This window comes from Ambystoma mexicanum, chromosome 5q (genome assembly GCF_040938575.1).
Source record: "Ambystoma mexicanum isolate Mex_15411 chromosome 5q, UKY_AmexF1_1, whole genome shotgun sequence".
In the NCBI taxonomy this organism is placed as follows: domain Eukaryota; kingdom Metazoa; phylum Chordata; class Amphibia; order Caudata; family Ambystomatidae; genus Ambystoma; species Ambystoma mexicanum.
In genome coordinates, this window is record NC_090933.1 from 1263292936 (window position 1) to 1263317575 (window position 24640).

Here is a 24640-nt window from a genome sequence, read left to right on the forward strand (position 1 = left end):
AGAACAGTACCACACATTGAGCAAAAATTTAAATTCACTGGCAACTTCTTCTTCAACTCTTCCTCTAGTGCTGACCCATAGCAATCTTTGCATAGCCCCTCACAGTACCTTACGGGCAGATTAGGAACTCCTACACTCATAGGGATTCACTTCCCCTTCGTTGCCTTTAGCCCTCTTCACTAAGAGCACACTTTTAAAATCATTATTACCCGGACCTCCTCTCTTGCAGGGTCGCGTTACCTTCCTCTTGGTCATGTCACCATCTGCGCACACAACCACTGTTTCATTTTCATGCTTTAAGTTAGCAACCAATTTATTAGAGAATTCGATGCTCTGGCTCTTCTCTTCTTGCCGCGCCATCCTTACTGGAACCGCTGATGCTTCTTCTTCTCCATTTTTCTTACACTGGGCCATCTCCAAAGGCCACATGCACTGCATCTTCTTCTTGTGACCGCGGCTCCAGAAGAATGGACCATAAAGTAAACACGTTACATAGCAACGTTGCAACATCTAAGAACGTTGTAAGGTTCTTTTCTCTTCTCATTCACAACCCGCGTAACAACGAATCTTCATTACGTGATGAATATGCTTCGCCAAAAACAATCGCCAAGTCCCCCGACATTCTATCCTACGTCATCAGTATGGGATAGACACGGAGGGCAATGGAGCTCCCAGCTCCAAAGATCATTATGCTCACAGCAGACCTCTTGACCCGCCTTCTCCACAAACCAGGTGAGCCATTCCTCGCAGCCCCACTGTCTCACAGTTTACAACTGCCTCACGCCTGATGCGTCTTCTAAACAAAAGGCTCTCAGTCCCAGTATGCACACGCTGTCACAAATGCCAAACACTTTCCAACCTCAGACGCTGTGCTTTTTCTCCTGTAGTGCTGCCTGACAGCCTTTGCACAACTGAGCCTCCTCCACAGTACCGGTCGCTCTCTGCAATTCTGACTGGCACCTGTTTTACATGTGCCTCATACAGCTCATGAAAGCAGCTTCCCGGTCCCAGACCTAGACATCTGCAGTGCTTTCACTCCTTAGCAAAGTTAGATTTTGAGCTCCAAGCCCCTCCAATTGCTCTGCTAATGGGCCCTTGTCCCCACCAGTGTTCAATTTTCTTCGCAGCTCCGTGGGACTCACTGTTCATTTGTCTTCTTACTGGAAGACTCACTGGCCCTTGGCCCTGGCACTGCCCCACTACATCCAGCGCTGGACTTCTCTGTGCTTATTGGCAAACAGCGCCGCCCCTACCTGAGAGAGGATCTTCTGTTTGGTTGGGGGACAGTGGACGTCCCCTTCCTTGTGCTGTCCCCCCAGCACAGCCAGCATCCTTTCATCCCATCCTCGTCGCCAATGTGGAACTGGGTCCCTGGCCAATGATGGCTCTGACATCGTGGTGTATACTGGTAACTTCTTTACTTAGTTCCAAGTACATTTCATTTAGTTCATCAAGTCAGGTACGTGTAAGATAGGGACATCATCCACCGGCATCCTCTCTGAGTAGTAACATTCACCAGCTGACATCCATAGAAACCACTCATACAGCAACATTCTCTCAGCCTGCATTCTACATTAATCACTCCAGGAAGCGTCCAGGGAAGACTACATCACAACACTGAGCCTCTCATGCATTGGTAGTAGAGCTCGGCCTAAGAGGCCCGGATGTAGGCCAGCACAACCTTTGACAAAGCACAAGTGGCACGGTGCCATTGATTTCAAGCTAAGTGCAACTTTGGGGAAAATGTTGAATGATTCAAAGTCACACAGTGTGAAAACTATATGGGAACAATTAAAAAAGACCAGGCCGTGGTCAAACCTTAGAAAGGTGTCCACTTTCGAACCGCGAGGCCATGGCTAGGCCGGGCATCAGTGCGTTTTCATATTATTAACGTCCGGTGGCTTTGCTGGATTGGACAGCACGCAGGACAAGGCTTCTGGAAAGGCTTCAGGGGAAGCACCGCTTCATGGGACTCTGTCTGCGGCGCTTGCGTCCTGAGACCGGAGCGCTAGAAATGCACCAAAGCAAGTACATTTCACAGCATTGCTCTTTGCCTTTGCTCAATTTGCAGCTCTTTCCCTGGGTCAACAATTTACGGCAGTGCTTTGAGGTGGCGCTAATGATTATTTCCAGCAGTGCCCCTTTTGGGAATTAAGCATAAGAGGATGTTCTGCCTGCTTTGTTAAAAGAGACTGCAAGATTACAATGATATAATTATATAACTATAATTGTTCTTTTATAGCGCGCTGAATACCGGGGACCAGTTTCTAAGCCTGAGACTGGGATTTAAACTGGTGTTGCTATGCGTGGTCTTGCTTCCAAGAGAAACGCGTTGCCCCTGAGCTATCCTCCCTGCTCAGCCCTAAAATTACCTGCATTTAATTACAAAGAAGAAAACAAACAAGGATACCAGGTTTATTAATGACAATATTATGATGCCCCATTGCCTACTGATATGCACTAGCGCAAGGGTCCCTTCGATCAATATGCACTGGCATGAGGGTTTCTTCAATCCATGTGCACTGGCATGAGTGTCCCTTCAATCCATGTGCATTGGCATGAGTGTCCCTTCAATCCGTATGCACTGGCACGAGGGTCCCTTTAATACATGTGCACTGGCCTGAGGGTCCCAATACATATACACTGGCCTGAGGGTCCCTTCAATCCATGTGCACTGGCCTGTGGGTCCCTTCAATCCATATGCACTGCCACGAGGGTCCCTTCAATCCATATGCACTGGCATGAGGGTCCCTTCAATCCATGTGCACTGGCCTGAGGGTCCCTTCAAGCCATATGCACTGGCCTGAGGGTCCCTTCAATCCATGTACACTGGCCTGAGGGTCCCTTTAATCCATGTGCACTGGCCTGAGGGTCCCAATCCATATGCACTGGCCTGAGGGTCCCTTCAATCCATATGCACTGGCACGAGGGTCCCTTCAATCCATATGAACTGGCCTGAGGGTCCTATTGATCCATATGCACTGGCCTGAGGGTCCTATTGATCCATATGCACCGGCACGAGGGTCCCTTCAATCCATATGCACTGCCACGAGGGTCCCTTCAATCCATATGCACTGGCATGAGGGTCCCTTCAATCCATGTGCACTGGCCTGAGGGTCCCTTCAATCCATATGCACTGGCCTGAGGGTCCCTTCAATCCATGTACACTGGCCTGAGGGTCCCTTTAATCCATGTGCACTGGCCTGAGGGTCCCAATCCATATGCACTGGCCTGAGGGTCCCTTCAATCCATATGCACTGGCACGAGGGTCCCTTCAATCCATATGCACTGGCCTGAGGGTCCTATTGATCCATATGCACTGGCCTGAGGGTCCTATTGATCCATATGCACCGTCACGAGGGTCCCTTCAATTCATATGCAATGGCCTGAGGGTCCCTTCAATCCAGTCCTTGGTCCGCTTGTTTCATGCACTGCATAATAGAGGGCTTTTATGTTGACTCTGCGGTCCTGCAGCGATGGGCTGATCCACCTGCATCTGTTCATTATCACTAATCTTTGATTGCAGGAGAAGCAGGAGACCCTGAATAACCTGGCGGTGAAGGCTCGACTGACGGAAGAGATGCTAAACCAGGCGCCGGGGATCCACTGCAATCCTATCCAAGGAGCCATACACGCCTTTCCCCGGATCGAGATCCCAGATAAAGCTGTGAAGGTGGCCCAGGTAAACCGTACTGGGGGGATTCATGGAGATGGCTCTTGTTTTCTGGGGCATTAGTCAAGAGCTGCGGCTTGGCCATCCAGATGGACTGGCATTTCACGCCCAGGTCGGCAGTGCGGGTCCCTAAAGGCTGGCAACCTTCTTTAGCAGGTCTTCCTCAAGTAAGAGCCTTTGAAAAGGTGGGCGATCTTCACTTAGACTTCTCTGCTCCGTCAATGTATTAAAGGTCATCATGGATGACCGATCGGTCGGCCATCTTCGGAGGCGGAGCAAGTTATTCTAGTGAGTTCAATTTAAGGTCAACTGCTCTTTCCATGTATTGCTTGTTGCAGGCTACAACATCCAGACTGAATGGTGCACGCTCACTTAACATCGGGTCTTCGTTTGGCTATGCAGAGGAGGAGGCAATAACTAGTGCCCGACGACCAGTGGCAGCCTGAATCCATGGGGGTCAGTTAGAAGGGCTTTCCTATACCTCCACTGGCATGGGGTCAAGGGGGTCCAACCTGTAGTGTATCTGCTGGGGATCCACAAATGTTAGACTAGACTATCACTGGTTGACAGGACAGAGCAGTTACGTTTTACTTCTGGCCGAGGTGTAGTCGGATCACTTACAAAGTCAAGTAAAAGCTTGTCCACACAGTTTCTATTGAAAAATGTATATGAATTTATTATGAAAAGCTGTAAGATAAGGAAGTGCCTTTACACATTATATAAGTGCTACGCGGATGATACCCAGCTCATTTTCAGGCTACCCTCCGCCTCCTCTTCTCCTTCCCTCATCTCTGACTGTCTTTCTGCTATCCAGGAATGGTGCGCCGCCAACGACCTCTGCCGTGATGCCAGTAAGACTGAGATTCTACTCATCGGCACACCCACTCCCTCCTTCCCTTCAGCTCTCTGGCCGGCCTCTCTTGGCCCTCCGCCCACTCCCACCTGCAAGGCTAAAAACCTCGGGGTCATCTTCGACTCTGCACTCTCCTTCTCCCCTCACATCTCTGATGTCTCTAAGAAGTCACACTACCAGCTGCACCTCCTTAGAGGTATTCTTCCTTTCCTCTCCTTCCTCCAGAAGCTCACTATCTCCAGAGCCCTGGTCCTCTCTAAGCTGGACTACTGTAACAGCCTCTATCTAAATCTTCCTGCCTCCACTCTCCGCCATCTGCAATTATCCAGAACAGGACTGCGAGACTTGTCCTTGGCCTCAAGCCCAGGGATCTTATCTCTCCAGGACTGAAATCTCTGCACTGGCTCCCAGTGGCTACGAGGATTAAGTTCAAAACCCTCTGCATTGTACACAAGGCCTTCTGGGGTCTGGGGCCGCAATACCTTCAACTCTCTCTTCCTAAACATCTTCCTTCTCGAGCTCTTCGCTCATCTGTCTCCAACTCCCTCAGGGTCAGTCGATTCTCCAAGCTACGAGTTGTTGGTAGATCACTCTCTTCGGCAGGGGCCTCTCTCTGGAACAGCCTCCCTGCCTCCCTGAAACTCCAGGAGAACCATCTCTGGTTCCGGAAACACCTGAAAACCTTCCTCTTTGCTTATGCTTTCTCTCCTCCCCTCCTCTGCTGAATTCCTGACTGAAATTGCACTGGTTACCTGGCCACCCTTTCTGATCTCTGGCCCAGGCCCCGTCAATTGCCCACCTGCACTGCCTCCCTGGCAACCCCTGCACTTGGGGACCGTTTTTCTGTATCCCTTCAGTCCCCCTACCAGCACTTATGTCTGCACTTCCTTGCACTTGCCACTAGCTGGCTGTTTTATTTGTCTCATTTATCTTATTTATTCCACTTTCCCATGTACCGCACTTTCCCCTCTCCCTTCCCCCGCGCACTTTTCCTTTCCCCCCTTACCATGCACTTGCGCAATCTGAATGACACCTGGCCTAGTAGGATCGTTGTCTGGCCTCCCTTTGTTCCCCCCTTACCTCGTCGCGCCTTGAAACACTTGTGTGTAGGCGCGTTATAAATGCCATATCATATATCATATCATGTGCATGTATGTGTATACTATACTATATACAAAGATATATTCAGTAAAAAAGACCTAGATAGTTATCACAAGAAAACCTATGAAATGTGGTAGGAGGGGAGTGAGGAAGATCTTGACTCTGAGTCACAGCCGTAGATGTCACCCATATTGTTTATCCCTGGTGTGATCTCATGCATTTCCTCGTGGGTGATTAAGAGTTAAGATTGCTGTCACTCATTCTTAACTAAAGTCTTCTCGCTGAATTACAAAGGGTTTTTGAATGCTATATCTTCACCATTCTCCACTTAGCATGGCCTTTGGCCCTGGTCACTATCCACATTGCAACGATTAGCATTCAAGATGGCGGCCCACTCGCCATGGCCTTCTCCCCCTCACGAGTGCATAACCTGATGCTTTCAGCTATGGCCAGTAGCCACATACGGCAATTAACTGGACTCCACCTGCTATGGCCTTCAGCCCGGCAACTGTCCACTTTGCCACTGTTAGGCTAAACCTCAAGCTATCAGTGGTCCACATGCCTCCGCTAGTAACTAAAGGGATCCCACTGTGGCCTCTGTCCTTCTTACCACAATTAGACTCAAAGACCAAGATCCACGGTCCATGGCCTTCCCTCAAGACCAGCAGCTCATGCCCCCTTTTATTTCCCACTTCTTGCTTTTCCGTGGTAATTTCCTGCTGCAATTTTCCTTGCTAACATACGTGTTTTGTGTTGTCGCGATAATCATTTCTGTGGCAACAAAGTATTGTCTTTTTACCTCAGATATGCACAAAATACTTGAAAATTAAAAAAGCGTTTCCCTCTCCTCTGCCTTTCTCCTTGTGCACCACGCCTCCTTCTTAGCCCCCACCCCCTGTTCATATCTATTCTAAGCCTATTCTATTCCCCCCCATTTCCTGTGATGATTTTTCCCACCCGCATCTTGCTATGTTCCTGTGGGAACCCTGCAGATTCCCGCGGTAAGACGAAAATGATCTGACTGAAAATGAGCTCTGCAGCCCTCTCCAAAGTAGCCACGTAACTATTTTACACTCTTTCCACCTCCCTGCCCCTACCCGGACGTCAAACCACCCCTTTGCCTCCCCTCAAAATAATTGTGATCCCTCTTCTTTTTCAGCACCGGCAGGGTTATCCCAGGTATCATTTGCATCGAACAAACAAAATGGCGGCTTTGCCTTTCAGTGAAGCCCCAGTGCTGCTCTGCACCATGGGAGTTATATAAACGATTTTGGGGGCCTGATAGTATACTCTTTTCCATCAAAGTATTTTATTTTAAAATGATTGTACGGATTTACAACAATTTGTTTTTTACTCTACGTCAGTCTCTCCCACGCTTCTTCAGTGGAAGCATCTTGTTTGTTACGGGAAAATAAATGGCACCAGCCCAAAGGAAGCGTGCCTCTCTTTCCATAATAACTTTTGAACAGTTTAAGAGACTTTACCCAAAGTTTCCAATTTGGAGGTGATCCTGTTAGGCAACGTTTTGAGGGCTATTTTCAGCCTGGTCTGTCCAGAGAGTCAAAAGTTATTAACAATAGAATTTGGGGGAAAGTCCATGGCAATTGGTTTGATTGTAACTATAGGATGTTAATGTCAACCCTATCATGGATATATTGTTATTTTATTTATTTATTTAGTTTAATATACTTACAGCAATAATGCTTTGTGTATATACATCATAAAATAGCATAATGATCAGATATTTAAATATCTATATTCCGGCGAAGGTTTTGAGTTTGAATAACATTTATTGCTAATAACTTTTTACTCACTTGATGCATCTGTATGACATTTTCCAAGAGTATTTTCAGACCCGCGCCTCCACAATTGGATTTGCTGGAAATGCGAGCAACAGTTAAAAAGTATATTAAGTGAGTATTGGAAAAAGAAAATGTGTTTTTCACTTTTCCCTTCGGAGTTCCCTCTGGAAAAGTGGCATGCATTGAACGGATGCACAGCCTAAACCTCTGGACAGACTGGCCTCAAATTCAGGAAACGTTGGGCTCAAAGCAGTGGGTCGGGTGGGCCTAGTGGTAGTTCGATGCAGATCTGTCCAATTGTTTCTTATTGGAGAAAACATGGTGCAACCCCCCCTGCACCCCCCCCACCCGCCATCAAAATCCTTCCTATGTCTGCCATGGCGCATTGCTTCAAGAAATGAGAAATTAACAGCCACCATTTTCGTTCCCCAGTGAGAACGGAAAACCAAATGCACTCAGAATGCTATTAGCAGGGGGCAAGGGGACGCGTGCCTCTAGGGCAGATGTTGGGAGGGTCAAAGAGGAGCAAATGGACAGTGTGCGAGTTAGGCGTGTACCAGGGAAGACTGTGGGCCTCATTACAAGTTGGACGGTGCAGTGAAAATGCAATGCTAATACAGTTACCGCCACATTACCGAACAGCCCAACTACGAGTTTGGGGGTAAGGTGGAGGGAAAACCCCAGCAAGAAGCTGGAGGTAATTCTGCCACCTAACTGCCCAAAATCTCCAAATTCGTTGCTACTACTGCCAGGGGAATTACTGCAGGCGGTAATACCGCTGAAATCCCCCATGGAGTCCTATGGACTACAATTAATGGGGATTAACACTACCTACCACCACTTGTAGTCCGGCATTAATAATGCCGGACCACGTGGCGGTAACGGCAATACAGTTTGGTGGCATCTCGGATGATTTTATTATTATTTATTAATGTAATCGGCTTGTATTAAAACTTTACACATAAGTTATACAGTATATAAAATATAAAACACAGTTAATCACAATTCATTAAAATGCACTTCACAATTTGCACAATGCAATAATAAATACATAAAGTGAAAACGGCCTAAAACGACTTTTGCATGTTTCGTGTCCAAATTTATCTTACTGGGTCTTCGAACTCATTTGAGATTCCCAACAGGGCATTCACTTATTTGTATTTGTATTTATTTTATGTATAAAGTGCAACCAGGCCCGGGGGCCTCCAGGCGCATCAATTTTGCAGGTTATAAAGCGTTGCGTGACAGTTACATACAGTTGAATAGGAAGATACATAAATGTTACAGGTACATAGTTGTTGCAGATATATACAGAGATAAGGAGGATACAGTTAAATAATACAGAGTGAATTTGCAATAAATACAATCGGTCAGGTGACAAGCCTCTGATCGAGGAAGTTAAGCTGTCCATATGTCCAAATCCTGAAGCCAACGCTTAGTGTTGCGCTTGAATAAGCGGAAGGAAGGTTCTGATCTGAGGGAGGGAGGGAGGGAGGGAGTGTGTTCCATAGCTTAGATGCCCGTACAGGGAAGCTAGCACCTCCCGAGTTATGGCGTTTGAATCTCGGTATGGACATTGTGCTTGCATGAGCCGCTCCAAGTGGTCTTGAGGATGAATGTGAGGTAAGTTGGTTAGTAATGTAGGCTGAAGCGAGGTTGGCCCTGGCTTTGTGTGTTAGGGCAAGAGTTTTGAGAGATATTCTGTGCTCAACCAGGAGCCAACGCAGGTTGCGTCTAGTCTTGGAAATATGCGATTTCTTAGGGATGTTGAGGGCTGCCCTGATGGCATTATTCTGGATTACTTGTAACTTGTTAATGTTTTTGTGGCTGGTACTTAAGTATAGTGCGTTACAATAATCAATTTTGGACATAACTAGAGTTCTAGCGAGTGTGATGCAATTAGGTGTGGATAGAACGGCCTGCAGGCGCTGATTAGTTTACATGTATATGCGGATGATGTTGCTACCACATTAGTTTGCTTAGAGAAAGTTAGGGTGGCATCAAGGTAAATGCCAAGGGTTTTAGTGTTGTTTGAGATGGTAATGGAATTGCCGTCTATAGTAAATGATTTGAAGGCAGTGTTTAGTTTTTTCAGTTTAGCGTGAGTACCCAGGATAAGCAGCTCAGTTTTTCGTCATTTAGGCAAAGGCCATGTTGCAGCATCCATGCTTGTATCACAGTATATTTCATTGAGGGTTTTGCTGTCAGTTGCATAGTCTGCAGAGATGGGAATGAGTATCTGGGTGTCGTCCGCATAATTGGTATGTGTGACACACAGATAGTCAAGGATATCGAATAAAGGCTTCGTAAAGACATTATAGAGCGTGGGGGACACACAAGATCCTTGCGGAACCCCACAGAGTACCGGGGAAGGTTCAGCAGAGTCAGTAGGAGAGAAGACCCTCATAGTTCTGTTCTCCAGGAATGAGCTGATCCAAGAGATAGCTGGGTCAGAGAAATGTGCTGCAGATTTCAGGTGGTGGCATAAGGTTTGGTGGTTAAACAAATCAAAAGCAGCTGACAGATCGAGCAGTAAGAGGAGAGATAGTTTACCATTGTCTTTTAGTACTTGAATTTGAGTGGTGAGATATATCAAGGCAGTTTCCGTACCGTGTCTTGGTCGGAAACCGGATTGCCTTAGTCCCAATAGATTGTTAGATTCTAGATACGCCTGTATTTGCAGATAGGCTGCTATGTCCAATATTTTTAGTAAGAAGGGTACCGTTGTTATAGGCCTATAGTTAGAAGGGTTGGCCGGGTCAAGAGTCGGTTTTTTGATTGAAGGTATGAACCAAGCGTCTTTTAAGTTATCGGGCACTACACCAGTTTTGAAGAAGGCATTGATAAGGTTAGTGATAAATGGGGCAAGGTCATGAGCTGCTGCTTTGATAATCGGAGCAGGGCAGACGTCGCCTTGGCAATTCGAAGGTTTGAGTTTCCTAATGATATTTTCCACTTCCCAGGTTGATGCGGGAGAGAAACTAAATGGTTTACAGGTAGGTTCAAGGGTGGCAGTCTTATTAGGATTTTGTTTGTGGTCAGGGTCAGAGAGTAGCAAACATTTTTTTGCGCTAATTTTAGATTGTAGCAAGGCTATTTTGTCTAATAGCGCCTTTTGAATGTTAGTGCACCATGATGCATCTGTGATACATTTGTCAACAGGGTCGACAGGGGATTCCAACTCTTTTAGTATCTTAAAAAGTTCTTTTGTATTTGATTCCGCTTGTATGATCCTTTTGTTGTAGGTGTCTTTTTGAGCAAGTATGATGGCCTCTTTGTAGTTGGACGATGCTAAAGTAAGCTTGTTCTTGTTAGTAACTGAAGGGCACTTTTTCCAATGTGCTTCTGCAGTTCTCTTAATTTTACGCAATTCTGGTATTGAAGGCTTTAAGTATTGCTTGATTATAAGTATCCACTAGGACTGTCGGGTCGTAGGTAGCAATATTGTTGAGGAGGGGAAGTAATAAAGGGAGGAGTTTATCAGGCGAATGTCTTTCTTGTTCCTAGTGTGGGTGGCTGGAGCAATGATAGGTGCAGGATGTTGTATGGTGGCTTTGATGGAAAAGGTTATTTTATGGTGATCAGTCCAGATACATGGTTCGTTAGATAGAAGATCAATAGTGCAATTGTGGTTAGTGAGCCAATCCAGAGTTCTTCCTTTAGTATGTGTAGGCTCATGAATAATATGGGCGTGACCAAGGTCAGATAGCGTGTTGGCTAAGTCAAGGGCATTGGTATTCATGGGGTCATTAAGACCAAGATTAAAGTCCCCAAGTAGGATACTTTGTGAGTTAGGTTTGGTATTAGTAGATATAAGGGATACAATGTCCTGAGTGAATGTGGAGATGGGTCCTGGTGGTCTGTAGATAAGGTGCACTGTTGCTGTATGATTGGGTGATAATGGTAGTTTGATGGACAAGGATTCAGCACAGGGGATTTGGAGATCCTGAATGACTCTAATGGCGATGGTGTTTTTGAAAATAAAGGCGAGACCGCCTCCCTTCGCCTGGTTAGTGTTTCTATCACATCTGATGATAGCATAGTTGTTGGGTATGGCTAAAGCCAAGGAAGGGCCAGAGGCTGCATTTAGCCAAGTTTCTGTGACCGCAAGGAAATCAAGCTTTTCAGTAGTTATAAAATCGGCGATGTCCAGTGCCTGGGCGGGGAGGGACCTAGCATTCACCAAGGCTGCTTTGATGAAGGTGTCTTTTGCTAAAGTTTTCTGTGGTGGTAGGGTTGTGTCATGTGACGTGATAGAGGCCGGATTAATGTCTGATTCATTGGCCTGATTGGCAAGGTTGTTGTGTCGACCAGGTGTTTATTTCTCTTGTAGGTGTGAGGCTGAGGAGTTTTAGTCCACAGTCGAGCTCCTAATCTGAGGTTTCTACGTGTGATGCTTGGGTGGTAGGAGTGTGGTGTGGTTTGAGCATAGTTGCTTGTGAGATTGTTGCAAGGTGAAGGTGAGCTGTTAAAAAGCTTCGAGTGTGAACAGCATTTTAATCTAGTGTTTAGTCGAAGGTTTCTAGGAGTAATAGAGCAGGGTTGATTCAGTGTTGGTCTGGTAGCAAAGTGGCGAATCCAGAGTGCTGGATCATCCAGATAAGGGTTAGCACAGACCATGGTGTTAATCCACAAGGTGTGAGTGATAGCTCCCTCGGATGTGAGGGTGGGCATGTGGTGGCCAGTATGTGGGTAAGACTGGAATGGCCAACGTCTAGTGTAGATGTGCAGTAGGTGAAGGAGAGTAGTTAGGCACCAGTACATAGTGGAGGTGTGAAGTGCCAGTAGGCAGGATTGTAATCTAGTACTCAAAATGTGTAGAACAATTGGACACTAACTAATATAACGCGGTCGGTCTTAAAGACCAAATTAGCTATGGCTAGTAAGTAACTAATTGATCCCGGATGTAGGGCAGATCTATAGGACAGCACCTTTTATACAATATTTAATGACCGTTGTCCCACTAACAATATGGGGCTTTGAGTAGGTGTACTGTCCGGCGTCACATTAGTTCTTCAACGTGATCTTGATTTGTTTCCAAATGCAATGCAATGCAATCTGGACAGTTTTGTTCTCGGAATTTAAACAGTATGACCAGAAGTGGTCCTCCTTAGTGCTACCGCAATGATTCACAAAGCGTCGCAAGACTGACATGTGTAGGACTCCCTTCTCCCTACATTCTGTCAGTCCTTGTCTTACTGTCTCATACGCTGTCGGTAGATGACACAGCCGTTTGAGCTGGCCTGCTCCCATTGGTGGCAGTACCTGACTGATTTGCATATGGCTGGCCCCCATTATGGCACAGACGGGCTAAAGAACGGTGGCGTGGAAGGTTGCCCCGAGCAATGGCTGTGGTTCAGATTATTTCAAAACCTTCCTCCCGTCACTTTTTTGGTGGTAGATTACACAGAAGACACGCACGCTCTGATTTCGGGATGCCTCGTTCAGCTGCAACAACAGTCAGCACTGGTAATCTGTTATTTTATGATTCCCAGCAACAGCCTTTGAACTGAAGGAGTTAATGGCAAACTCCTGGGTCCGGTCCACTCATGTCTCATTTACATGCAGGAAAGCACTCACGGGGCCTCATTACGAGTTTAGTGGTAATTCAACGGTAACTCTACTGAATTACTGCCAAATTCATTTACTGTTACCACCACTTGGTGCCTTGGGCTTACCTTGGGATTGCAAGTGGTGGTAGGGCAGTGTTACTTTTGGAGTCCGTAGGACTGTATGGAAAATTCAGCAAAGTTACAGCAAGCTGTAATTCCGGTGTAGCAATTCCCCCAATATTTGGCATTAAAGTGGCAGATTTATCTCCAGCATGATGCTGGAAGAAAATCCTCCACTTCAGGGTCATATTTGAAGTTTGGCAGTGCAGTAAAAGCAGCAATATTTCCACTACCACCAAAAGACGTTTCAGTAACAGAATTACCACCATTGTGTTCCCACACCACCGATTTTGTAATCCTCATCAGCACTGGGAAACCATGAACATCCTGTCCTTGATAGGAAGGGATAATAGCCAATCACTGTAACATCTTCAAAGGCCTCCCCTATTTCAAGGTGACACCCCACCTGCCGATTCCAATCGCACAGTCTTTCTTTCTCCTCCTCGCTACTCCTCCCAATCATTCTCTTACTCCTCAACCCACTTTTTCTCACTCCCAGCTTTTCTCTTCCTCCCCGATCCTGCGCTTTTCAAATCCCACACTGTTCTACTGTCTCTCTCCACCTTGGACTCTCTCCTGGCGCATTACTCTCTTCCTGCCTTGCCCAGTTTGCCACTCTTTCCTGCCTTGCCCAGTCTGCCACTCTGTGGTCTCGCCTTACCCTGCTTCAAGGGCGCTGGCGGACACAGGGTTAGTCAACTGCAAGTTTCCACCTGCTGGTGTGGCCCTCTACTAGCCCGTCAAACCCAACTCTCCAGTGTACCTACCCTCTGATACTTACCCTCAAATACTTCTCCTCAATTCTTTCCATTTCAGCCCTCAACAGCCAACCCACATGCCACATTATTCTTTTAAAGCGTGCCTCTTTGGTGCCCATCAAGGCACTAGTCTTTCCAATAGACCACACAGTTAGAGGCACAGCCATGACATGACTCACTATGCACGTGTATGCAGTGTATCCTATGTGCACACATATGAAATATCACTTTAATAATCCAACCAGAATTCGTTTCAACCAGCAATAAAAATTATAATTGGCCTCATATCTGTGCAATTAAATCATTGAGCAAAGCGTTCTAGTTCTCCTAAAGGTTGAATTTTCTTTCCTTTGTTCCTTATTACTCTTTCTCTCTTGCCAATATTTTGTTCTTTCCTCCTGATAGTTCCCATGTTCAGATCATTCCCTTCCCCTCTGAACATCACAATTGCTCACTCAGGCTGCATTGCTGTATGTATGATATGATAGGTTATTTATAACGCACTTAATACCCAGAGTTTTCTAAGCGCGGACCCCGGGTTCGAACCTGGGGTGCTCCGTGTCGTCTTGCTGCCAAAGCGAGCGTGTTGGCGCTGAGCTTTCCTCCCGAGACCTGTAAATGCATACCTCCCTGCATCACTTTTCTGTAAACAGGAAATCACACAAACGTATGCCTTGATGAAGCGCTAGTGTATGTGAAACACAGGTCAATATGTTCTGTTGCCTTTACCTAATGGAACCACTCTGCATCCATTTTATTGGACAGACCTCGTTTCCATGATCACGTGACGGGATAGTATTTAGCCATTAGCACCACTCTCAATAAATGGGCATCGGTATACTTAACCTGGTGCATGACCCGCAGAAATGGTGGGAAGGAGAAGTGTTTTTTGTCTTTCAAACAGAGTTTACTTTATTTGAATTGGAATTATACGAGATCTTCCCCCTTTAAAACCTTGTCTGACGTAGCTTACGGTGCATGGCTCCGGCACCCTGGGCGGAGCACTGGGCCCACTTTAGCACCAGCACCCACCTCCGCCACTGTGCGGCCTGTTACAGAGAAGGAGTACAGGGACAGAGAAGCCTTTGCTCTGTGACTTTCCCCGGTCTTCCTTTCCCCAAAAGATGCCTCCGCATCGGTGAGTGCACAGGCTGGGGAAATGGAGGCCGCGCGGCGCACCCCAATCACACAGGTATCTTCTCAACCGAGATCGGCGAAAGCAGCCAAGGACGTGAGAGCGGCTTACCAAGGCCAGGAATCAGTGTTATTTTGAAGAGAAAGCTCCATTGAACTAAGCCCATTAAAAATGGTTAACTATTTCAAAAGAAATCAAACTTATTGACAATTTGCTGGATTACAATACAATAAAGGAATAAGGAAATCAAGCTCAAATAGCAACATTAATGGGACCAAAAAGTTGTTTTCTCTTTATCTTGAGGAACCATTGGAATTGACAATGGGGAAACACGTGTCGAGACATTGAATTAATTTGTTCTTTGAAAATAAATCTTTATGTTAAACCTTTAGCAGTGTAAAAACAACACTAAGGCAATGTGGAAATAGAACTTAAAGTCAAATCTTGGCCAGTGTGAAAATAACACTAAGGCAATAAATTTGATTTGACTCACCACGCAGAGTAAATCAGTTTTTATTTTTTACAAGTTTAAAAGTTGGCGCATTAGAGTGATAATTTCTCGCATACCAATCAATTAAAGCAATTAGCTTGTGACGTAGCCACACAAATATATGCGAGACACCCATGCTGACGACTTCAAGTTTTTCTTGTGATTAATACCAGTCATTTCAACAACACATTTGGTGTCGCCAGGGTTGTGCCTAAGTTTGGCTACAAAATATAATTTTCCATCATCTCAACCGAGACGACCATTAACTCATGGCTACACAGTGATTGGTGTAACTAGAAGTGGACACTAAGTGCATCCTCAGTTATTGCTGACCTGTCCCCCCCCGTACCTTCAACCCCCTGAATCCTGCATGCACAGCCATCCTTCTACCCAGGTCCCGGCTTAATGCCCGTTACCCTTTCTCCCTAGGCGCAGGGCCTGGAGCCCGATGTCTTCTTCTGCCGGAAGCTGCTTGATGAGACCGGGATAATCCTGGTGCCGGGAAGTGCCTTCGGACAGCTGCCCGGAACCCACCATTTCAGGTACGAAGGTAGACGGTGTGTACTGTGTGATTTAACAAATGATCTTCTCTGAAATCCCAATGATTTTCTCATCAATTTCACAAATGCCCTTCTCCCAACCCCCACCAATTCTGAAAGGGATTGCAGCCACTCGTTACATGTGCCTATGCTGCTACTCCCTATCATTCCCAAAGGCTGATGGAAATGCACGCATGTTGCTCTAGGGGTGAGTGCAGTGGCAAGGATGGGAAATGGAGTGGCAGTGCTCTGTGGAGTGTTAGGGGTTGAGCATTGTGTGGAAGTGGTGAGGAAGAAAAGCGATTGGCAGTAAGTGGAGAGATCATCCAGGGTGAGAGTTTGGGCACAGCTACATAATCAGTAGATGGTAAGAACCCACCTGGGTGCAGGGTGCGCATTTCACAGTGGCAGCCTCTGAAAGGGCCTGGCAATGTGAAAAACACATTTCTATCAGGGTTTGAGGGATAGAAATGCAAATGGTATAGCAGCGGTGCATCCCATTTAACAGATAACATCTGACCGGATCAACAATAACTTGCCATTCATTGTGCATTCCCTTTGTGTGTATTCCGAATAGGCGCAGGGCAACGCGACTAGTTCCTGCACATTCCAAAGAGCATTCCGCTTGTGGATTCAGGATGTCCTTTCAAAGGCACAGAAAACACCCTCTTATGGGCTGTAAGTCTAAAAAGGAGGTGAACAAATGTTTTGAGAATCTGCCCCACCCCTTCGTAAAATCCTCATTGATGTTAAGTTTTTTCACCCAGTTCGAGCCATGGTTATCTCCGGCTCGAATTGGGTCGAAACTAATTTGAGCCAAATCGGACAATTACTGACTCGGCCTGATACAACTCTCGAGCCATCTCTACAGAGGCTCGAATGGCTTGAGCCCATACAAACCTTTTCTTCAATGGTTCCAAATGGCATTTGAGTCAAGCCCTTTAAGGCTCACCCGTCTCTAGGAAGGATGGATGGCCTAGAATTTGCTGAGCCTAGCTTGACCGTGCCTCTTTCTGCTCTAGAGCCTCACATTCTAGGTGGAAACAATGTTTCTGTTTCAGGTGAATAACCTATGGAATGGTTGCTCTATACAATGAAAGGATATCATTGATTAACCAAATAGAAATCCTGGCGCTAGAAAGGATGTTGTAATTTAGGAAATCTTCCACTATTGAAGGTATTAGACTGGAAATCAGCATCCCTGGGAGAAACCTCAACATGCAAGTTGCATGTTTGCATTTTTGGGACGCTATGCGATGTACCAAACCAGGGGCCTGAAAAGTAAGTGTGCACAATGAATTAGAGGGAGACATTTGGCCGCAGAGTAAATAATGAAATTATAATACTAGGAAAAAAATAAAGTTTGAAAAACTTAGAAAGGGCCAACTAAGAGGATACCCTAACACCATTCTTTACATCAGGAATAACTACAAACATTCCAATGATATCAAAGAATATAGATTTCAAAGTTTATAGTAAGAAAAGTTAGGAGACGGTGTGTCAGGAACACCACTGCATCCTTTTTTTCATTTAAATTTTTAAAATTGTATTATTTGTATAGCACCATATAACAAGCCCGGGCACATCAGGGCGCTAGCGTACATAAAGAGACACACAACATGGAATAAACGTAGGAACTGCCATCTAAAAAAAAAGTGATTATTTTTCTTGAAATTCCGTTTGAATCAACTATCAGTATTAGAAATCAAAGGTGCATGGCGCATGGTCGGGGATATAAAAAGAGGCACAACAATGTAGGTTGTGTTGAGAAAATATTGAACCTCACAAAAGCACATCTTTTTCTGAAGCACGGCCACAGAGATACCTAGAGAAATTAAGCTTTGGGGTATTCTTTGACAAATGAAGTTCTTTTCTATTGAAAATAAAATTGATTATTTGTGTAACAATGAAGCTGATGGTCTATTTGTAACTCTATATGGATTCTTGTAAGAATTCATGTTGAAACCATCGAAGTGTTTTGTTTTGTAAGATTTTAACTTGATGCATATATTTTATTTTCCTTTGCAAACTTTGATTGTGATGAAATGTGCTTTTCGTATGATCCTTTTATGGGCTACGCAACCTGACTTCATACATACATATATTACACGTGTTTTAGTAGGATGCGTTAGGTACCAAGAAGAGAGCACTTGTAGGTGAACAAGAAGTGTAGTGTTACGGGTCCGGTGTTAATGTGACGTGTAAGACGTTCAACATTCTGCAGATAGTATTGATTGTGGAAGTTATGAAATAATGTGTTTCAATTGGTTCAAATGAGGATGGAGGTTGATACCGCCACAAACAGAGGGTACACATCTGTTCAGATATTCAAAATGTATTAAAATGTACACAAAATGTATTTCTTACACATTTATTCAAAATGCCTGAGTCATATGGCATGCCATAATCTTTGAAAAGTGTATTTTGGAAAATAGGAATATGATTCTGAGTCCTTGTTTGGTCTCCCGGCAGAACCACAGATGCTGGCCCTCAACCCCTAATCAGATTCTTTGGTTCTTTTCCATTTTTAGGTTGCCATTTTTGGATCCCGTGGAGAAACTGAAAACTATTCTGACTTCCATCAAAGATTACCACAGGAAATTCCAGCAGGAATATTCCTAAAATCATAGAGAATTGGATGCCACTGGCGCGCTGCTACATGTTGTACATCCTATCACCAGATTTGGTCCAAAGCAGGCTTCTGGGCTTTTCAGGATCACCACTGGAACTTGACATTTGCTTCTTGGTGCCAGATCAATTATTGGGAATTGAAAATTACAATTCTGAAAAAAACATTTACAGATAAGCCTGAAATGAACACATGAGATGAACCAAAGTAAAAGTGATTAGAACGCAACAGCTGCATAATTATCCTCATAATTGGCAGTAACACCAATACTGTATCTTACCAACACCCCTTGGAGTCTGACAATACAGATAGATAAGTAGACGACCCTTCTCTCTGGGGCTTTGTAGCATTACATGCATCCCCTGAGATCTACAAATCCCTCTAGTGTTTTTTTTTTCTCAAGTAGTACATTCCCGACAGTCTTTCATTCTGTTCCATTTTCCTCAATGAGTATTTTTGTAGAATTTTCCTTTTAATGATTATATGGATGCGGATTAGATTATGTTAAAGGTTAAGTTTGGTTTAGGACTGGTTTAGGGACAAGGATGGGTATAGAAATAGGCTAAAGTCTATCTGTAGTTGATGAGCGATGGTTAGATAATGGGTTAAGATTAAGCTCAGTTTTAGGAAAGAATTTAGAATTGCGACTAGTCCCCGAGTTAGCATTAGAGGGGTTATGAGAATGGCTAGAATTGAAAGGTGGACAAGGGAGATTCTCCCTGTTGTAAATAATAGTGAATAAAAGGATACGAGTTAGGATATTTGCTTGTGAGACATTTCTCTGGGTCAAAATAAAATGAACTTTGAACATGGCGTTATGTGGGTGTCCAACCCAAACATTTGGTATAAACTGAGAGTTTGGGAAACAAAAACCCTGAGGGACGTCAACTCCAAGGAAGTCCTTCACAAAAGCAAATCATTGAAACTTGAAAAACAATTACTCAGAGATAAACACTCATAAAACAAACAACTCAAAGAAAAAGCATGGCATTTCCTTCATCTAGTTCTCCTCTTCCTAATACTAACAGTGCCCTGCTCAACATGCTGAGTGGGGAAATGATAGCCGATTGGGTACGGGAATCAATGAAAATTGTTAGGATGGTGATGAACTCTGTATTGGTCTAATAAAGACACCCTACACTAATTGTGCCCATTTTCTTATGCCTTATGCCTTGTGTATAGAGAGGAGCAACGTAGAGATCATTTAATCTTATTCATACGTTGGGTTACAGTCGTCATGCCCTGACCCGAGAGGCACTTTGGGCCTCATTACGAGTCTGGCGGTAACCGTGCTGGAAAAACGGGCAGGCTACCGCCAGACCCGTATTACCATTCTGCCTCTGCGATTCCCGGAATCACCGGGGCATTACGACCCCGGTGACCTGGAAATTCTGAAGGCGAAATTCTGAAAGTCCCCATTCCCATGGTGTCCCATAGGACTCCATGGGGATAGGGACAATGGAAACACCGGTGCCGTCTATGACAGGGCCGGTGTCTTCATTTGCGCCTGCAGGCGGGTGGTGTTACTCCCGCCAGGTCAGACCTGGCGGGAGTGACACCTCCCGCCTGCAGGACTCTGAATCCGCCGGTCTGGAAAGAATGGTGGCAGTGTTTTTACCGCCGCCATTCTTTCCAGACCGGCAGAGTCGTAATGAGGCCCTTTGTGGTTTATGCAATCTCTTTTTTGTGGGTTTTAAGTTACCATCAGCATCATCTTGAGACTCCATGGCATAAGTACCATGCGCAAGGCCCACAAACCAGTGCATCCCACCATAGGGAACAGAAGTGACTTATGCAGAGGACCTCAACTCATACTGAATGCCTCTATACATGTTAAATGCCTCAATCCATTCCTCAACACCTTCTAAATTGCTCATCTCATATTGAATGTGTTACTTCTATCTACCAACTGTACTCAGATTGAATGCCTCAACTCAGACATACTCCTTTGAGTCATATTGAAGTCCTCACTGTATGTGGGCGGTGTCACAGAGGTCACGGTGGCCAGAAATGGGACCAAGACCAATTATTTTATTGTATATACAGAAGAATAGGATGACCTTAAAAGTCATTTAAAGTAATTATATGCTTTTAGAAATCCTTCTTAGGATTGTAAGAAATAAAGGCTGTTCACTTTTTCTCCTATCTCCCCCTGTTCCTGAGTGCGGTCTATCTTTGTGTTCTCAATTGTCCAGGCTTGTATTCCCAAAATACTAGTTGTGCACTTTCCCGGGTCTGTACCCCACGACTCCCCATTTACCACAACAAGGTCCGCATCATACTTCTGAGTGGAACAAGGCGTTGTCTTCCCCAGGCCCACAAATCATTCCACATTATTGAGCCCAAGTTGTTCGAGGATGCATAAGGTTGATGGAGGAGCAAGTCCTATCCAGCCTCTCAAAACCCTTTGCTATTTATGGGGCCACCGGGCTTGACCCCATCCACCCTTGCGTCTCCTGTTATGATCTCCCTCAGCTTTAGTGTAGCAGCGCCGTTCTATGCATCCTCCCTGTTTTGTGCCTGCGTTGGACTGAGCAGAACTTCCTAGACTGGCTATTGGTGATCTTGTGTCCGGCCTGTCCTCTTGTTCTAGTACAGTGGTATTCAAACCTTTTTACACTGAGCCCCCTTGATTTACAATATTGTTCCCTGTGAACCCCAGAAGCTAGTACTGCTTATATTTTTGATTAGAAGCAATCACTGTAGTCACTTTTCAAAGAGCCTCACATCCCCTGGAAATCCTTTGGCCCACCTAGGAGGTCTAGACCCACAGTTTGAAGACAACTGTTTTAGTATTATCACTCCCCCCCATCTTGAGGGTTCACTTTCCAACTGTGTAAAATTTAAAAAGTAGCAATGGCACTCACATTGATGGCATAGCCCTTAAACTCGATCAATCAGGTAAGGATGTGAATAAAGGTTGCTAGATTTTCTATGCCTAGTCAGAACCCAGTCTAGAGTAATCAATTTGAAGATTAAAATAAAGTTCACGGAAAAAAAACTTAATTGATCAGAAAATCAAAAAGTGTTTTATTACTTGATTAGTCCAATCATGTGAAGAATTTATAATACTTAAGGTACATAAACATCTATAACAGCATTCATTGAAATCCTTAACTTTAAAAATATTTTTAACATGTTTCGGGCTTGATCCTTCAGAAGCGCTGAATTTAAAAAAGATTTTTAGATAAATATATCTGATAAAACCAAATGCATCTAAAATTCACAGAAATAATTATAATTTCTCCTGGTAGGAGTTTATCCTCAGGTTAGCATGAGCAACAACATGCTTTATTGATGCTTGATCATTTGTAGTGGGAAAAGTATGATTTCATTCTGAGTTCAGACTAGTTTTAAAAAGTCCAGAAAACATTTGTTGTCTAATTACAAATTTTCCAGGTTCCTCAGTATCTCTTTCTCCCTCTCATAGTACCTTCTTTCTCCCCCCACCTGGGCCCTTTATCCCCCTCCTGGGAACCTTCTTTCTTCCCCCACCTCGGCCCTTTAACGCCCCCCTGCGACCTTCTTTTGCCCTTTCAGCACAACTATGTCTCGTCTCCAAATATCTTACTCTGCCTCCTTTATCCCATTTGGCACAACTGTCTCCATTCTCCCGATCTTTCTCTACAAACCTTTTTGCTGCTCTGGGCATGTTTCTCTCTGCATATCACTGGGTAACCACTGATCCCCCGTTATTCAATCCTCCCCGTGACCTCTGCAGCAACTCCTCAAAATGCTGCGTGGACTATGGCATGCTCATTTCTATATCCCAGGGTGACCGTGGCACCCATCCTCCAAATCCTGGGGTGATTCCAGCATCCCCTCCTTCAAATCTGTGTGTGAAACTTGCAAACCTTTTTCCAAATGTTGGGGTAACACCTGCATCCTCTTATCCAAACCTCATGGTAACCACTATGCCCCCCACTCCAGGTCTCTGGGTCATACTTGCACCACTTTTTCCATGTCTTGGGGTTAACATTTGAACCCCCTTCTCCAGATCTTGGGGTGACCCCTGCACCTTCTCTTCCAATTCTCCTCACACACTCCAAGTCACACCTTGGATTGTGCCTTCCTCCTTCCCCTCTTCTTCAAACTTCTCTCTCTCTCCCTCTGTCTCTGTCTCTCTTTTTCTCTCTCTTTCTCTCTCTTTCTCTCTCTTTCTCTCTCTCTCTCTCTCTCTCTCTCTCTCTCTCTCTCTATCTATCTCTCTCTCTCGTCCTTTGCCAGGCTGTGCTGCCTGGCTTGTACCTGGGTGGAAGTCTGGGTGAGGGTCTTCCCTCGATGTAATCCTAGACTGAGCTGTGGTTCGAATAGTTATGGTTATGCTTAACTGGATCAGGTGGCCTGGAAGGGGTCTTGGTGTTCTCTTTAGTAGGCCCTTCTACAATCTTGGATTTTACTTCCCCCTCTGTGACCCTACTGTGTTTCTCTGTCGTGCCTTGAAACACTTGTGTATAGGCGCGTTACAAATGCCATATCATATATCTTAGTGTTTCCTGCACTGCTTGCTCTGAGCTGGATTCACTGGTTTCCCTGGCATGTGAATTGGAAGTCAAATAAACCTGTGGCAAGCATCGAAAGTCCTCTTTCCCTTTGAAAATCCGCCCAGAGCTAGGAAATATTGCCTGTCACAAAAAAGGGTCCCATTACGGGGTTGCTGCCAACCCTGTAACACTGTTTCCGCCGCCTGACATTCCGGTGCTACCGGGAGATCATAGGCAGTGGTGGAACAGTTAATGGGAAATCTGAAGTAACGTGTTGGTGCTTCAGGGAAAAGCCTGCCAGGAGTTCCGTGCCCCTACCGGCAAACTCGCAGTTTGGCAGTTCGTGGGTGGTGCTGGTACGTTGCTACCGGCACTGTAATTTCTGGACCGCCAAACTTGAATGAGGCCAAAAACACTGTTTTGAACTGTGCCCCGCTTTTCGCTACCTTTGCTGAGTATCTGGGACTGATTTCCCTTAAAGACAAATGGGTCTGTTTCTACACTGGTGGTTGGATGTTTGGGTGTTTATTGCATTAGCATTAGCTCTCCCGAGGGGTTTCTTACACACCTTTGGTTGAAGGGACGGCTAGTTTACATTGTATATGTCCTCTGCCTTCAAGCGGGGTCTTGGGATCCAATCTGTATCTCCTTTGGCCCCAACATTCTCTTGCTTGGGGTGGCTCCTGGCACTTGCGACCATCCTCCTCGCAGTCCCCAAAGTTAAATGGGTACTTTGTGACAGATGCCTAGCCTGATACTGAATGCTTCAACTCATATCAAATGCTTCAGCTCACAATGAATGTCTCACGCATATTGAGTGCCTTGACTCATTGTGAGATCATCCGCCCATAATGAATGCCTCAACTCACATCAAAGGCTACAACACATGGTGAAGGCATAAGCCGAGATGGCCTGCTTCAACCCCTCTCTGATGTCACAGCTCTGATTGAAAGCCTCAACTTACACCAAATTCCTCGATTCATACTCCGTGGGTTTAATCAACCCAACTTCCCTATGAAGAGACATTTTGAGTCGAGCCTGTGGAAATAACGAAAGGGTGCTATTGCACTGGTTATTTCTTGAATGATGGGTGTGTTGGTGATTGGCCACTGGGCTGATGTTGTGTTTTGATGTCTTGATTATCTGCTGCAGCCGAGAAAGAGATTCTCTTTGCACAAGCAAAATTGGCTGGTTTCTTCACACCGTTCCATTTTGAGCCTTCAGTTGTCCACGTTGCCCCAGAGTCTATTAAAGACCAACCTCTAGCTCCAAATTACAGTCCCTTTGAAAGCTTCATGTGGGATTTGTTAGCACATCTACATCTCCCAAGCTCATTGTTCTCTCTTTGGTATGATGCTGGGACAGTTATTGTGGGTTCTCAATGTCTTTTATATTTTGGTTGGTGTTTTGTTTTATCTGCAATGAGAAAATCGTGTCTGCCTTGAAATGTGAAAATACTACAATCCATCTTAAAACTGTGTATCGTCAAACTTCTTTCAGAGGA

At 45.2% G+C, this 24640-nt stretch overlaps 1 protein-coding gene across 3 annotated transcripts in view; it reads left to right on the top strand.

The window, feature by feature from the left end:
• LOC138498002 (alanine aminotransferase 2-like) overlaps window positions 1-19796 on the top strand; it is a 248218-nt gene extending 228422 nt beyond the window's left edge. For all 3 annotated transcript variants that reach the window (XM_069621781.1, XM_069621779.1, XM_069621780.1), the window contains exons 9-11: window positions 3527-3682; window positions 15914-16026; window positions 18555-19796. In XM_069621781.1, coding sequence (XP_069477882.1) covers window positions 3527-3682; window positions 15914-16026; window positions 18555-18645 — 360 coding nt within the window. In that variant the 3' untranslated portion in view covers window positions 18646-19796. The remainder of the gene's footprint in view (window positions 1-3526; window positions 3683-15913; window positions 16027-18554) is intronic.
• Window positions 19797-24640: the final 4844 nt, after the last annotated feature.